We start from the raw sequence: 15,873 nt of genomic DNA on the forward strand, positions 1-15,873 counted from the left end.
GTTTTAGTCAACCCCCTAGTCTCCCAAGTGCTTCTGTGCCAGACGCCCAAAATCATCTCTAAGAGCCGAAGAAGGGGGAGGTTCTACTTCCCCAAAATGCATTGGTGGTACTCAACCCTTTTCTTTCTAAAAAAAATAGGCGCAGTAACTCTCCCCCTTCTGAGTCACTTCTTGTCTCCGCCCCCTACCCACCTCCAAGCACCGTCACTTGGCTCCACCCCCTACCCACCTCCCAGCACCGCTCATTTTAGAGAATACAGAGCCAAGTATCAAGTAATTTGTATGGAATTTGTTTATGATAACAAGAAAAGGAATAAAATAGTTCCCCTGCAGCCAGCAGAATTAGTCCCCCCTCAGCAACAGATTACTCCAGTAACAAAGGACCTCCAAAACAAAATACCATCCCAGCAGCTACAACAGATCTCCCAGCAACCAGCATTAATAGGCTCTCCAACAGCCAGCAACAATGAGATCCCTCCCTCAACAGTAGCTCACTTCCAGCAACATTTGAGCCTCATGAACAACAGACCTCCCCAGCAACCATAGACCACCACATAAAAATAGATCCCCTTCAGTGACAATAGATCCCCCAGAAGCAACAACAGTAGCAGAGCCATACAAAGCAGTGTGCTTACAGTAGAAAACACACACACAGCAAAACAGCACACAGTTAACCTTTTGATCCCCCCTCATGTTAACCCCTTCCTGCACAGTGCCATTAGTACAGTGTCAGTGCTTTTTATTAGCACTGATCACTGTATTGGTGTCACTGGGGATGTCAGTGACACAAAGTCAGTTCCCCCCACCAGTGTCAGAATTCCCACCACATTCCCGCAATAAATCGCTGCTGGGCAACAATGAGACGACCCCCAAAACAGGAATTGTTTTACAGGTGGAGGTCACTGACATTTCTTTCCCTACTCATCTTTTCTGTTTTTCACTCGGTTTGCATTTGGCTAGGGTCGGTATCACTACTGGTAGCATGAGGCCATACCTGGACCCTACAGGGGATGCACAGGCAGTCCAACTCCTCCAGGATGGCACATCAATACGTGCCATCGCCAGAAGGTTTGCTGTGTCTCCCAGCACAGTCTCAAGAACATGGAGGAGATTCCAGGAGACAGGCAGTTCCTCTAGGAGAGCTGGACAGGCCCGTAGAAGGTCCTTAACCCTTCAGCAGGACCGGTATCTACTCCTTTGTGCAAAGAGGAACAGGATGAGCCCTGCCAGAGCCCTACAAAATGACCTCCAGCAGGCCACTGGTGTGAATGTCTCTGACCAAACAATCAGAAACAGACTTCATTAGGGTGGCCTCAGGGCCCGACATCCTCTGGTGGGCCCTGTGCTCACTGCCCGGCACCATAGAGCTGGATTGGCATTTGCCATTGAACACTAGAATTGGCAGGTCCACAACTGGCACCCTGTGCTTTTCACAGATGAGAACAGGTTCCCCCTGAGCACATGTGACAGACGGGAAAGGGTCTGGAGAAGCCGTGGAGAACGTTCTGCTGCCTGTAACATGGTTCAGCATGACCGTTTTGGTGGTGGGTCAGTGATGGTCTGGGGAGGCATATCCATGGAGGGACACACAGACCTCTACAGGCTAGACACTGGCACCCTGACTGCCATTATGTATGGGGATGAAATCCTTGGACCCATTGTCAGACCCTACACTGGTGCAGTGGGTACTGGGTTCCTCCTGGTGCAGTGGGTCTTGGGTTCCTCCTGGTGCAGTGGGTCCTGGGTTCCTCCTGGTGCAGTGGGTCCTGGGTTCCTCCGGGTGCAGTGGGTCCTGGGTTCCTCCTGGTGCAGTGTGTCCTGGGTTCCTCCTGGTGCAGTGGGTCCTGGGTTCCTCCTGGTGCAGTGGGTCCTGGGTCCCTCCTGGTGCACGACAATGCCCGGCCTCATGTGGGGAGAATATGCAGGCAGTTCCTGGAGGATGAAGGAATTAATATCTTTGAATGGCCCCCACGATAACCTGACCTAAATCCAATAGGACACCTCTGGGATGTCATGTTTCTGTCCATCCGATGCCGCCAGGTTGCACCTCAGACTGTCCGGGAGCTCAGTGATGCCCTGCTCCAGATCTGGGAGGAAATCCCCCAGGACACCATCCATGGTCTCTTTATGAGCCTCCCCCGACGTTGTCAGGCATGCATACCAGCACGTGGGGGCCATACAAACTACTGAGGACCAATGAAATTTCAGCAAAGTGGACTCGCCTGCTGCATCATTTCTTCACTTTCATTTTCGGGGTGTCTGAATTCAGTCCTCTGTAGGTCGATCATTTTCATTTCCATCCAACGATGGGGCGTCCTTATGTTCCTCACCCATCCCCCGTCCATGTCAGTATAGAGATCCAGCAGGAGATTTGTCCCCATTGAGATCTGACGGGTTTTCAAAGTCTTCCTTTAGTTTTTTTGTGCAGTGTATATATATATATATATATATATATATAGTAAATAATGTGAGTCACTGGCTGGCAGGTTTGTGGACAGTACATACGTGTCACCGAGGTCTCTTACCTACACGTGGCGAGGGGCTTCAGGATTTGTGCCTGCAGCGGTCAGAGTAAACATTTTGTTTCCTCAGATCCTACCCCTGATTCACACCAATGCGTTTTTTAGGGCTTTTTGCAGAAACGCACTATACTCCATGTACCATGGTTTCCTATGTTACTATTTTTGAGCTGCTGCGTTTTTAGAAAGGGTCGGGGACTTTTATAAACGCAAAAAGCAGCATTTTTGCTACAATCGAGATCAACAGAGAAGCTGCTGAAATGCATTAGTGCGTTTTTGCCGCATATTGCGGTTTATTTTACTTGCAAAAAAAATGTGCATTTATTAATGTTTGTCTAAAAAAGTGAACTTATCCTTTAAAAGAAATGCTAGAGTGCATGGAGCCTTAAAAAAAAACGGATCAAAAGTAAAAGGCAGAGGTGTGAAGGAAGCCTTAGTAAGATCTTGTATAGATCCTGGAGGCTTTGTATGGTTTTGGGTGGAATAAAGCCTCCAGTCCTTGGTTTACCTGTTAGCCAGATCTCTCCAATCAGCCATTTATAGATGTGGGCTGAGTATGGAGAACTCTGCTGTTTGAGAGCCTGCAGCTGGGGAGAAGGCTGACTTGTGGCAGAGTACAGGAAGGGTATGTGTGGCTTGTGTTGGGGTATGAGATATATATATAGAGTGTAACTTTGTAAAGTATTCCTTAGAAGGAGCTTGTGTTGTGGATGTAGATCTTTTCTTTGATGTTTGGTTCCACTCCCATGATATCACTGGACCATTTTCTTTTTATTCATAAGCTGTGAATCCATGTAATATAGTGGAGATGAGCACTGACTGTGAGGGGGTTGGGTACTGGGGGGCAGATACCTGCTCTTCCTTGCCAGGTTAAAAAGGTGGCACTAGTATATATGTACTGCAATCAGCACAAACTGTCTTAAATTATTTTATTAATTATAAACTGGGGTGCTTGTTCACTTGGAGGGCTTTCATATAAGTCCCCCATATCCATGGGTCCAGGGATGTGGGAAGGAGGCCCTTGTGATCAATATGGGGACAAGGTGCTTTGCTAGAAGGGTGTTCCGAATGGGTCAGGCAAGTGGACTGGTATGGTTCAGAAGGGGGGTACATGCTCACTGCCCCCTTCCCTGGAAAGCCAGACTGCATGCTTGGGAAGTGGGTCTGAAAAGGATTTTGGGATTACCCTATGCTTTTTACACTTTTAAAATCTATGCCAGACTCCTATCTAGGATAAAGATTTGGCATGGAAATTGTATAGGGTTTTTTTTTTTTTTTTTTACAAAAGAGAAGGGTTGGGGAGAGGTGCCAAGCCACTAACAGTGTAGCAAATTTTATTAAATTTAAAAAAGGGTATAAAATACAGTAATTATGCACTCAGACATCACTGATAAAAGCATTGGATTGAGCTCCAAAAGATGACTCCAGTCCATCAGTACCACTGTCAGGAGCCCTGTGGAACCAAAGCCGGGATCCAAGCAAGTTGCCCGGGGAGCTCCAGCTGGAGACCAGATCTGTTGGAGAGCTGACCAAGGAGCTGTTAAATGTCTGGGGTGCTGTGTCCAATCGGAATGTGTTTCGGAAGCCAAATCGCACCACCTTCATCAGCTGGGTTCATTTGGCCTCCAATGTCCTCCCTGGATGTTTGACAGCTCTCCAACAGATCTGGTCTCCAGCTGGAGCTCCCCAGGCGGCTTGCTTGGATCCCTGCTTTGGCTTCACATGGCTCCTGACAGTGGCACTGATGTGAACTGGACTGGCGTCTTCCAACAGTAGTATCTGTGAGGGCATAATTATTGAATGTTATACTTTTTTTTTTTTTTTTTTTTTTTTTTTTCTTGGCTCCTCTCCCCATCCCTGTTTTGTAGCGTCTAGGTTCTCAGCCTGCTTAGAAGGCAGCCTTCCCCAGCCAGTGGTGGTAGCAACAAACTATTAACCCTTACCTCTGGGATTATATTTTGTATGTATAATTTTTTTTCGTTGTGTATATTTAAAGTGGATGTACCATTACACACAAATGGTTGATGGTTGTATTACCTATATGCAGTTTTGTAGATCCACATGTTGATGATTTTCAATTATAAGTCCCACATACACTCCAAGTTTGCATGAGATCTAGCATGTGTGTGTGTGTGTTCCTCTCTATGGTGCACCATAACCAAGAACCATGCAGCTGCTGGAATCCTTGCAACCAATGATTTAATTGGTTGCTAGGATGCCAGCATGTTGGTTAAGGGTGTCATTGGTTGCTAGGACACATGGCATTATTGGTTACTAGAATGTAGGTGGCTCCTTGCATCCTCCTAGCAACCAAAGATGCATGCTGCCTGCACAGCAGGAAGTAGTGAGACTAAATGAATGGCTTCTGGCTACAGCCAGAGGTTTGATTTAGTGGGTGATCACCCTAGTCAGTTCATAAATGGTGAATAACCAAAGTCTGCATATATCCTGGGTAAATAGAACTCATTCTTTACATGCACACAGGTAAATGAGGGGTCCTAACCCCTTACCTGTCTTTTATAGTGGTGTTTGGAAATCCAGTTGTAGAGAGGCGATCAAAACACGAGCAGGAAGTGCTTGAGTTTTTAGAAAGCCCATTACCTGCTCCAAAGTGGCACAGAAATACTCTTTGCATTTCCTAAACTAACTCCCATATTTCACTTAATGTTTCATGCATTTAGAATCCCCTGTTTTTTACAACTTTTTTTTATTTATTTTAGATTGGAGTTCCGAAACACTCTGGGTCTGCTGTCTTCTCCAATGGTCAATCTTCTATTGCTGTGAGCCATGATTGCCCTTGGAGTCTTCCTCGTTCTTTGTTTTAATTTAGTCCAGGGTCAATTCCCACGAGCCTGCACCACAGATACTGCAATTCAGACAAAAATCTGTTGCCCGCTTTGGAAGGATGGCAGCCCCTGTGGTTCCAACTCAGGCCGCGGCAGATGCCGTAACCGGATTACAATTACCCCTTTTGCAGCTGGCACAGTGCCCCAATATGACGACGACCGCCTGGACTGGCCACATTTTTACTATAACTCCACTTGCGAGTGCTTCAAAGACTACAGAGGCTATGACTGCGGTGACTGTAAGTACGGGTATTTTGGAGAACAATGTGACCGCAAAAACACCGTTGTGCGCAAAGAAATTCGAGAACTTTCTTTTCTGGAAAGGAAAAAATTCTTCAGCTACTTGGCACTGGCCAAAACCACAATAAGTCAAAATTTTGTCATCTTATACACTGGAGACCGCCATCACAAGGACACGTACCGCTTTATTGATGCCTTCATCTATGATGTTTTTTCTTGGATCCATTACTACTCCACAAAACCACTTCTGTTAGATGGGGACTTTCTTTTGACCAGAAACTACGCCCATCAAGGTCCAGCTTTTCCCGGTTGGCATCGGCTGGGCCTCCTCTTCCTAGAGAGACAAATTCAGCTCTTGACAGGGGATGAAAACTTTGCCCTTCCTTATTGGGACTGGCGAGGAGAGAAAAAATGCTCCATCTGTAACAATGACTTCTTCGGGGATAATGACGTGCAAGGGTTTATCAGTAGATACTCCCATTTTGCCACTTGGAAGGTAGGTGGGGAACCTTTCTCAGGTTTGTACTGCTCTTCAGGGCTCTGTTAGAGAAACTTCCCCTAACTTTGTTGGCATCTTCCTCAAAAAAAAGCAAACTGCTTGTGCTGTTGAATATTTGTCCTCGCTTAGGTCTTGTAAAATATTGTCACCATGACCATTAGTGATGGACAATCTCTCTAAAGTGGAGCATTCACATCTGCATTGCTTTCCCCAGTTTTGCACAGAGCAAGGATCTATATGGAAACCCTTGCCAATCTGTTAGAAATTTGGACCAGACCTGTAGACAGGTAGCCTCTATTTTCCAGAACAGGTGACACTGGACCGCAGCGGCAATGCCGAGGGGAGGAAGTGTAGAGACATTGGGTTTCTGGCTTCCTCTGTCTGAAAGGACCGTGATCTGGTTGGATGCTCTTGTCCCATGTGACCCTGGTGGCAGGGCTGCCACGGGGCACCATACAGTCAACCTGATGGGGTGCACCCCAGAAAAATAGTTTTTTACTATGCTTCAGTTATGAATGAATACAGTGACTGATTGGTACCTTGTTCATTTAGGAAAGGAAGGGGCTGGTAAATGACATTTATTGGATCCTTCCCTCACTCCACCTTGAAGGGTCCTATAGTGTGCTTGCAGCTTGGTGGAAAGGAGGGAAGCCAGCAGCACTGAGGGGGTGGGGGCACACAGGGGATGCCTGGGCAGCAGCAAAGGGGGGGGGGGGGGAGACATATGGTGCACAGGGAGAGTGATGGGTCTTGTGGGGGGAGGGGTTGATAATTACTGGAACTGACCCCTGAATGGCTCTCTGCAGCAGCTGAAAGCCAGTGGGAGGAAAAGAAGCCAGCTTTCAGCTGCTGCAGAGTCATACAGGGGATTGGTCCCCCCCCCCCCCACCATGCCTATCACCCTCCCTGCCCACATCTGGCTTTTCTAGCTGCCAGGGCCCTTTACAGAAGGACTGGTGGTACTCCGTTATCCATGGTCCTGCCTGATTTACATCTTAGGCCAAGCAGAGTTTAAGTCTCTTCCCACAGGTTTTGGCATGCTTTGTGAGTGGCTAGCATAGGGACCGGTTCCCTGTCAGTCAGCACTACTAATTGGGAAAGGTTCCAGTGAAGGAGGGAGAGAGTAGGGACTGTTTACCTTCTCAGGAAGCTTCCCCTTTTTGGTTGGATTAGCCAGGCTGTACTTCGCTTGTCATTGTGGACAACGGAGTCTACAAACCTCTGTCTCTGCATTGAGCTGTTGTAAGTGATATTGGTCAGGTTAGGCCTCCTGTCAGGCCTGGTCATACTGTTGAACTACTTGTACAATATATTGTTTTTAGCAAATCGGGACTCTGTGCTTCCCACCACACCCGCTGCACCTACCCAACACCCCTGCTGCACCTACCCAATACCTCTGAATACTGTTGATTGCAGCATAGCATATATCCATAATGGCCAGTTGTAAATACATGGTTTGACCATTTTGCAGCATGCACAAAGCCCTGATGGTGGTAATAAAGACTTGGGATGAAGTTAAATATCGGCAATGAGCAGGTTTTGTCCAACCTAATTTCCTGACCCCAGACAGGCTTTTAGCTGAATGGGAACACATTCCCACAGATCCCAAATCTTGAGCCTTTCCAGAAGGGTTGAGGCTGTTGGGAGTCAGTGGCATGGCCAGTGCTGTAATACCCATGGTTATGGGATGTCCAAAAACCTGTAATGGTCTAGTATCCGGTGGATTTGTGCTAGTATGAATGATTTGGGGGGATTGGTGCGAGCAGAGGGGATTTGGGGGCATTTTTGCTGGGAGAAGCTGATTTGTACTAGAAGAGGGTATGTGTGGCCTAGGGGGTAAGTGTGAAGATTGGTGTACTAGGGAAGGGGGGGTGGATTTTTACCAACTGTAACAGAACCGTGCCAGCCTGCATTGCATATTAGGATATCGCTTCCCTGTCCGAACACTGACCACAGCAGACCATACAAGACTAGACACCAGTCTTGAAGTAAACCAGGAAATAGACTACTTTTTATTTTAACACAGATACAAGATGTATATGGTCAAGGGAACCCCCCCCCCCCCCCCCCCCCTCTCCCTGCATAATGACACAGCCAATACAAATATACATCCCATAATTTGCTCCCATGCAAGACACACTAGAACAATGGGATGGAACCACATGGCATTAAATCAACAACCCCCCCACCCTATTAGGAAAGATCACCCTGTACCCCTAACAGGCACAGGGTGATTTGCACATAATAGGGATATGGGGAGCTGAGACAGGGGTCTCCCCACCTCTCCAAAGTGAGCTGTGTTCCATGGGCCCCCCCACAAGTGACTCCCATCACACCAACTATGCTTCTACATTTGGGGGGGTTTGACATCTTCACCCATGCCACTAGATTGACTTGTCCCAGCACTGTGATTGGCTGTCCTGCTACACTGAATGCAGGAGGTTGGCTACTTGGCACCATTTGAAGAGAGACTTGAAAAAGGGGGCACCATACCCCAGAAACATTGTCTAGGCAACAGGTGTACAAATCTGTTCCCCCTTCCCCCCCCCCCCCCTTTCTGTTATCTGTGCCAGCTCTGTGTATAGCCGGGGGGCATGCATGGTAGGTCCAGCTCAGTCTCGGTGGCGGGGGCTCAGAAGCTTTGGCAGCTTACTCCAACTCCATTCATCTTGTGAGTGGGCTCCATCCTAATGGAGGACTTGTTTCATCCGCTGGGAGAGGTAGCATCTAAGAGGCAGTGGTTGTATAAGCCTGCATACAGAATATCTTAACATCAGTGCAATCATTTTTTAAGTTGGTGTTTTGATAACATCTACCACAATGGGGCGATCGGACTCTCTAGGTTTTGTTTATCCAGTGTCCATTACCGGCTGGAATCTGCAGCTACAAGTGTATACCTATACCAGGGGCGGACTGACCATTTGGAAACTCTGGCACTGCCCGAGTTCCTGGGGTCAGGAGGCCCCATGAGATGCCCCTGGTACCTTTTTTCATAGGCTTGTTTTGAGCAAGGACACTGGCCCCATGATCCCCTATTGCCCAGGGGCCCCATGAGTTGTCAGTCTGCCCCTGACCTATACCATTGATGGACTCCGCATACATGACCAATGACTGAATTCATGGACTATGGCGATGTGCACACTGGCCCAGTGGTGGTTTTGATTGCTACCATTCAGAGTGCTTTGCATCTTCAATCAATGCAAAGCATTCTCTGATTTGACCAGGTGAAGCACATGGCTGTACATACACTTGGCTATACATGGGCACTGGAATTTAACATAAAAATGGGAGTATTTAAAAAAAATTCAGCAAATGAGCATTCATCTAACGAGGCTCTTTCCCTTAGTCTATTTGCAGCGGGTACAACTATATTGATGTTTACTGCCTGAGTGCTGTAGACTATAATCAGATGGAAAGACTACACAGGAAGCCTGGAGTTGAAAATGGAACCTTCCTACCCACCTTCCAAGATGTAGAGGACACGCTGAAATGGGAAGCCTTTGACACCATTCCCTACTACAGGACCTCAAAGAAAAGCTTCCGTAATGCTTTAGAAGGTCAGCAAACAGTATATTATATAAAAAAAAGTTTGGCTTTTGGTTTGTTACAATGTCACTGTGGGGATTTCACCTTATTCCCTGTCTTGGGGAGATTTACTAAAACTGGAGCCCTCCGAATCGGGTGCAGCTGTGCACAGTAGCCAATCTGCTTCTAACTTCAGCTTGTTTAATCACACCCCCCCACCCTCTTCCTGTCTGGACACTTTCACACCCCTCCTTCCTGTCCAGGACAATTTTCAGCTTTCAGCGCTATCACACTTTGACAATTGCGCAGTCATGCAACGCTGTACCCATATGAATTTTTTAGCATTCTCTTTAGACAAAGCTTTATTTTGGTGGTTTATTTTATTCACCACTGGGATTTTTTTTTTTTTTAAGTCCATTTTGGCTGAAATGTCATTGCAGCAACTGAAAATGGTACTCAGTAGTTTGTATGGCCCCCACGTGCTTGTATGTATACCTCTCAACGTCAGGACATGAGACAGATGGTGTCCTGGGGGATTTCCTCCCACATCTGGAGCAGAGCATCACTGAGCTCCTGGACAGTCTGAGGTGCGACTTGGTGGCGTCCGATGGACCAAAACATGACATCCCAGAGGGGTTCTATTGGATTTAGGTCAGGTGAGCGTGGGGGCCATTCAGTGGTATAAATTCCTTCATCCTCCAGGAAATGCCTGCATACTCCCCCCACATGAGGCCGGGCATTGTTCTGCACCAGGAGGAACCCAGGACCTGCTTGAGTGATGTGATCTTGGCCTCCAATGAAGACCCAATTTTGAGCTGCTTTTGTTTTCCTGTTACTCGTGATTCCTAAAGGACTTGGATTCTTGATGGTCGTTTTGGCCCTTGTTTATGTATGGATTATTAAATTTGGATCCCCTCTTTATCATGGGGAACCCCAGATTTGTAGTGCTGCTGAATCCAAGCCCCTATGTTCAATTAATGACCCAGTTTGCTGTTTCAAAGAGCTGAACCGAGCACCTCTCCTAAATCACCCCTTCAGATAAGACAAGTGCCCAAAGTTCCGTACCCTGTCCAAAACTAAAAAAATAAACTGAACTGTGATATGTTGAGTAAAGGACCCCGCAGTATAGAAATGCATGTGCCTGAACCTGTACAATCACAGGGGCCCCATAAAAACTTGGGTAACCAATATTTAAACCTCTTATGTAACATGGACCAACGCTATCTGGCCATTGCAAAGTAAGGGTCTTTTGCCAACTCTTTATTGGCTTCTGGTACCAAAAACATGAGGGGTTTTTTTTTTTTTTTATCCAAGCACCACAAACTGAAAACACTAATTTCATACATATTCAAAGCAATTGTATCAATCTAGATCTCCACGCTTTTTATTTTGTTGGGGAAAAAATTGCCATGGCTACTTTGGAATAAGAGCAGGTGATTCATGTAGCATTTACTTCCTGGAATCCATCTGTCCTTGGCTCAGGCATGCAGGCAGGAGGATGTGCTTGGCTTAGAGCCCCACTCCAGATGGAAGGAAGGAAAAATGCCCATGAAGACTCCCTGGTATGGCATAATTTTTGCCTAGGCCAGATATCGGAAAGCAACTGAAGAAATGTGAAAAGATAGGAAGATATATTTATTTTTTTTCTTAAGTCTAGCAGCGTACAAATTAAAATGGTTAAGGTTGATGAATTTAGTCCCACTTTTGGTAAAGACGTGGGAGCTGGAACGAAAAATGTAACCAGATATTGCCTTATGATCTTTTGTAGGCTTCTTGAACCCAGCAGATGGCACGACCCTGCGGCGTAGCATGCATAACCAGGTCCATATCTTTATCGGTGGGACAATGTCTGAGGTTCCAATCTCCAGCAATGATCCCATCTTTGTACTTCACCATGCTTTTATTGACAAGTAAGTGCTTTTTTGTTTGTTTTTGTTTTTTTTGTCACTAAATCTGTTGCATCAAAGATGAGCAACTTGCTAGAAAGATGGGCCTTCTACTATGGCCTATGACATCACAAAGGGTCACCTCTAATCAGTATTTGTAATGCTACAGAAAATTGGGCTGTAAACGTAACGGGTGGTTAGAGGAGACAGACTGGAGACGTGTTATATCCTTTAGATCAGCTGTGGCCCTCCAGCTATAGAACTAGTCCCATCATGCCTCTGCCTTTTAGGAGTCATGCTTGTAACTGTCAGTTTTGCAATGCCTCATGGGTCTTTTAGTTCTGCAACAGCTGGAGGGGCCACAGTTGCCCACCCCTACCATAGATTATACAATTTCCTTTTTAATTCCTTGATTGTCGCCAGGAATCTCTCCCACCAGTGCTATTCTGTTCTACCGGCAGAGAGCCTTCTCTCCCGGCAACACGGTGATCTGTACTGCTGACTATAATTGCTGGTAGTGATGCATGATGGGGAAAAAACTCCAACATTCTGGTTGTACTGAAGATATTGATGGGTCAACTTCAATACAACCAGCCTGTCCATAGATGGGTCAAATTTTGCCTAGTACCCGCTGAACCCTTTGTGATTTGATCCAGCTATGGCTGGCTTTAGATATTATTATGGTCATTAGTGTGGTCCTTTTTTTTTTTTTTTTTTTTTTTTTTTTAAATAGAATTTCTTAACTTGCACTGCAGTGATATCGGTAGACATGCAGAACAAAAAATTTAGTTCAACTTAAGTTGCTAATTTAGTTTGTTGCATTCATAAAAGTTTTGAAATTCGAATTTCGAAAGACAGCTATAGTCTCTTCTATTCCTTTTTTATTTTCTATTAAATGTTCTAATGTATTTCCTATTCTCTGAAATTTGAATTTCAGAAAATTTGTCTCTTTTCGGCCCTGTTTCGTGGTTTTTGTTTTCTTCAAATTTTGAAAGACTGCTATAATTAGTTTAAAGGAAATCTGTGTTTACATTTGACATTTTGTTCAAAATGTCTGACTCTCCGAAATAATAAATTGCCAATTTCAATTCAGAACAAAATGAACCGCACAGGTCTATGTAAGGGTCAGAGTAAGAAACCAGCATAGGGGGAAACTCTGGCTTCAAAAACACCAGAAATGTAGAATTCTGAAGCTATTTCCTGGGCTGAAATTCTGGAAGATGTAGGAGAAACAAACTAGAAAAGGTATATTGTCGGAGTTTGCCAGTTTAGAAACCTGCTGGGGGTCTCTAACCCCTTTTTAGGACCGCCTAATGTATAAAGGCAGCTGCATTGTGGGCCTAATGCCGGCATGCTGCAAATGTGTTGCTGTGGTGTCTGTACTGTGACCAACAATCGGGGTGGGTAAGTGACTCCAAATGGGTATCCTCCCCTGTGCAGCTGATCTGTCATGTGTTTGGGAGCCCTCCTACTGGCCTTGGGCATTGTGGGTCACCTAAAGGATGGCTTCTGGTATCATAAAAGTTAAATTTTCCTAATTAAAGTGTGTATTTTATATATAAATATTCTGGTTGTGTACATTGCTTAAAGTCCATAAAATATTTGTAGGATCTTCGAGGAATGGCTTCGCAGACGCAAGGCAACGCCAGACATGTACCCTGATAATGAAGAACTAGGTCACGGTCGTAACGATTGCTGCACTCCGTACTTTCCATGTTACAGGAACAAAGACCTCCTTCGCACCTCCGACAAATTTGGGTACACCTACTCTAAATACCAGGGGTTGTAACTCTCCCTTGAAGTAAGGCTTGAGGTTGGGATCTGCCATTTTGTGATGGAAACCCTGTCAAATGACTCTGATCTCAAGACCACAACAAGATCTCATATGGAGTTTGTTCAGCAGGTTCACCTCCAAATGATCTCTATTGGCTTTTGAGCGTTATTTATGTTAAAAAGAAAATATAACTTTAATAAAAAAATAAAATGACATTAATGGTGTCTTGTATTTATCTGAAAATGCCACTTAATTGGCTGTAATTGTGATCCAGTAACTTCTACACCAGCCCATGGGAATGCTGGGGCACATGATCCAAAGCTATCTTTTAAAATTCTGATTTGTACTCTTAAAAAGGAATTTCATTTTTGTTTCACTTTGAAAAGGAATTTTTCATTTTTATGTTTTTACTTTGAAATTCTCCAAGCATGTTGTTTAACCACTTCAAGGCCAGACACTTGTACCCCCTTCCTGTCCAGGCCAGCTTTCAGCGCTATCACTTTGACAATTGCACGGTCATGCAACACTGAACCCATATGAATTTTATTAACACTTTTGAGACCACCAACTTTATTTTGGTAGTATGTATTCACCACTGACTTTAATTTATAGCAAAAAGTCCAAATAGTTTGGAAGTTTCTTATAAAATTTTGTAAATCTTGGCCAAAATTGATTCAGTTTTCTTTTTTAGTAAAAAAAAAAACCCAAGTTGACTTATAACCAAAACTTTTTTTTTTTTAACTTTTTATATACAATCACCCTAGCAGTACAGTCACAATGGTGACACTGTACTACTTGTGGCGGGTGATGAATTTTTTTTTTTTCACTGATTGCTTTTCCACCCATAAAGGCTGTAAAAGCAATCATTTCTCCTCTCTGGCTGCATTCCTGCAGCCACTGAGAAATACTGTGAGCTATGATTGGTCACAGCTTGTCACATGGTTCAAGGCTGTTGTGAATAGCCCAGTACCATGTGACTTCTGTGATCATTCAGATTTCTGACATAATAAACAATGTCAGAAGTGACATCTTGCTTACTACTTTTGTGATCACTGATTAGCCAATCAGTGATCACATGATCAGGACCTCACAGGTCCCATACAACAATCCTCCAGGCACCGGATTGTGGTGCTGCAAGCTCCCAGGAAGCGCACAAGCAGGGAGACCGTTTATAAACAGCCACCCACCCCTGCACTGCTCCCATACAGCCTTTTATATACATGGGTTGGACTGGAAGTGGTTAAAATGGTTCTAAAGGCTCAAGGTTTGTGTGGGAATTTTAATAAAAAAAAAAATAATAATTTTTGTGAAGGTAAAAAACTGGGGCTGAGCTGTCTGGCTCAGGAATGACCTGGCTTGGGTGTCCCCAGAGCAAGCTGTTTGCTTTGAGGGCACTTGGCAGGAGCCAGGAGTGCCAGCTGTGGAGCTCGGGATTGGGGCTGCTCTGTACAAAGCTACACACAGCAGGTAAGTATGACACGTATGTTAATCAGTGATCACATGTAGACTATTAAGCAAGATGTCACTTCTGACATCATTGCTTACTACGTGTGAAATCTGAATTATCGCCAAGATCACATGGTACAGGACTATTGACAACAGCCTTGCATCATGTGACAAGCTGTAACCAATCACAGAACACTGTAGTTCTCAATGGCTGCAAGAATGCAGCCAGAGAGAAATTATTGCTTTTACACCCATAAAGGCTGTAAAAGCAATCGTGTGTGTGTGTGTGTGTGTGTGTGTGTGTGTGTGTGTGTAAAAAAACACCACAAATAATAAAAATTAAACATTTTTGGGTTATAAACTAATTTGGTTTTTATTAAATGATAACTGAATAAATGTTGACCAAGATTTATGATGAAATTTATTTGCACAATTTTATAAAACACTTATTTTTTTTTTTCCCCCCCCAAATTTTTGGACTTTTTCATTTTTATATAGCAAAAATCCCAGTGGTGAATAAATAAAGCTTTATTTGTATTAAAAAAAAATTGCTAAATTCATATCGGTATAGTGTCGCGTGACTGCGCAATTGTCAATCAAAGTGGGATAGTGCTGAAAGTTGAAAATTGGCCTGGAAAGGGGTGAAAGTGTCCGGACTTGAAGTGGTTAATCACTGCAATCTAAGATCTGTTTTGCCAAGGTTCCAACAGAAGGTCCTGTTTCACTAGGGGACAAAAAACCCTGGATCATGTCTATACAAATGTGGCTGATGTTTACAGAGTTGCACCCTTTCCTCACCTTGGCCAATCAGATCATCTTCCATTGTTCCTGTTGGCTAAGTACTCTCCAGTTATCAAATGTGTGAAACCCACAGTCAGGACTGTTAACATTGGGCTGAGGTCGCTCTCCAGTAGCAGTTCACACATACAGATTGCAGAAAATTTGCTACACAGGCCACCATTGATTGAGTCACCAATATCAACAACCTACCCCAACTTTGTCCTTAATTACATCAATGGGTGTGTGGATAAGGTGACTACACAAAAGAACTGGACCCCGACTGCACTAGGGTATTTCTGTTAGACTCCCGCTTCCCTGTCCGATCACAAATCCACGGACACCACCGCTGACCATACAA

At 44.8% G+C, this 15,873-nt stretch overlaps 1 protein-coding gene across 1 annotated transcript; it reads left to right on the forward strand.

The window, feature by feature from the left end:
* Nucleotides 1-5,306: 5,306 nt before the first annotated feature.
* Nucleotides 5,307-13,304, forward strand: LOC149454208 (tyrosinase-like). The gene is made up of 4 exons (XM_089687678.1): nucleotides 5,307-6,101; nucleotides 9,451-9,661; nucleotides 11,398-11,539; nucleotides 13,124-13,304. The coding sequence occupies exons 1-4, from the start codon at nucleotides 5,307-5,309 to the stop codon at nucleotides 13,302-13,304; spliced, it is 1,329 nt and encodes a 442-aa protein (XP_089543804.1).
* The last annotated feature ends 2,569 nt before the right edge of the window (nucleotides 13,305-15,873 follow it).

Source organism: Staurois parvus, unplaced genomic scaffold (genome assembly GCF_062004578.1).
Source record: "Staurois parvus isolate SC_StPar_1 unplaced genomic scaffold, SC_StPar_1.0 ptg000433l, whole genome shotgun sequence".
Classification (NCBI taxonomy): Eukaryota; Metazoa; Chordata; class Amphibia; order Anura; family Ranidae; genus Staurois; species Staurois parvus.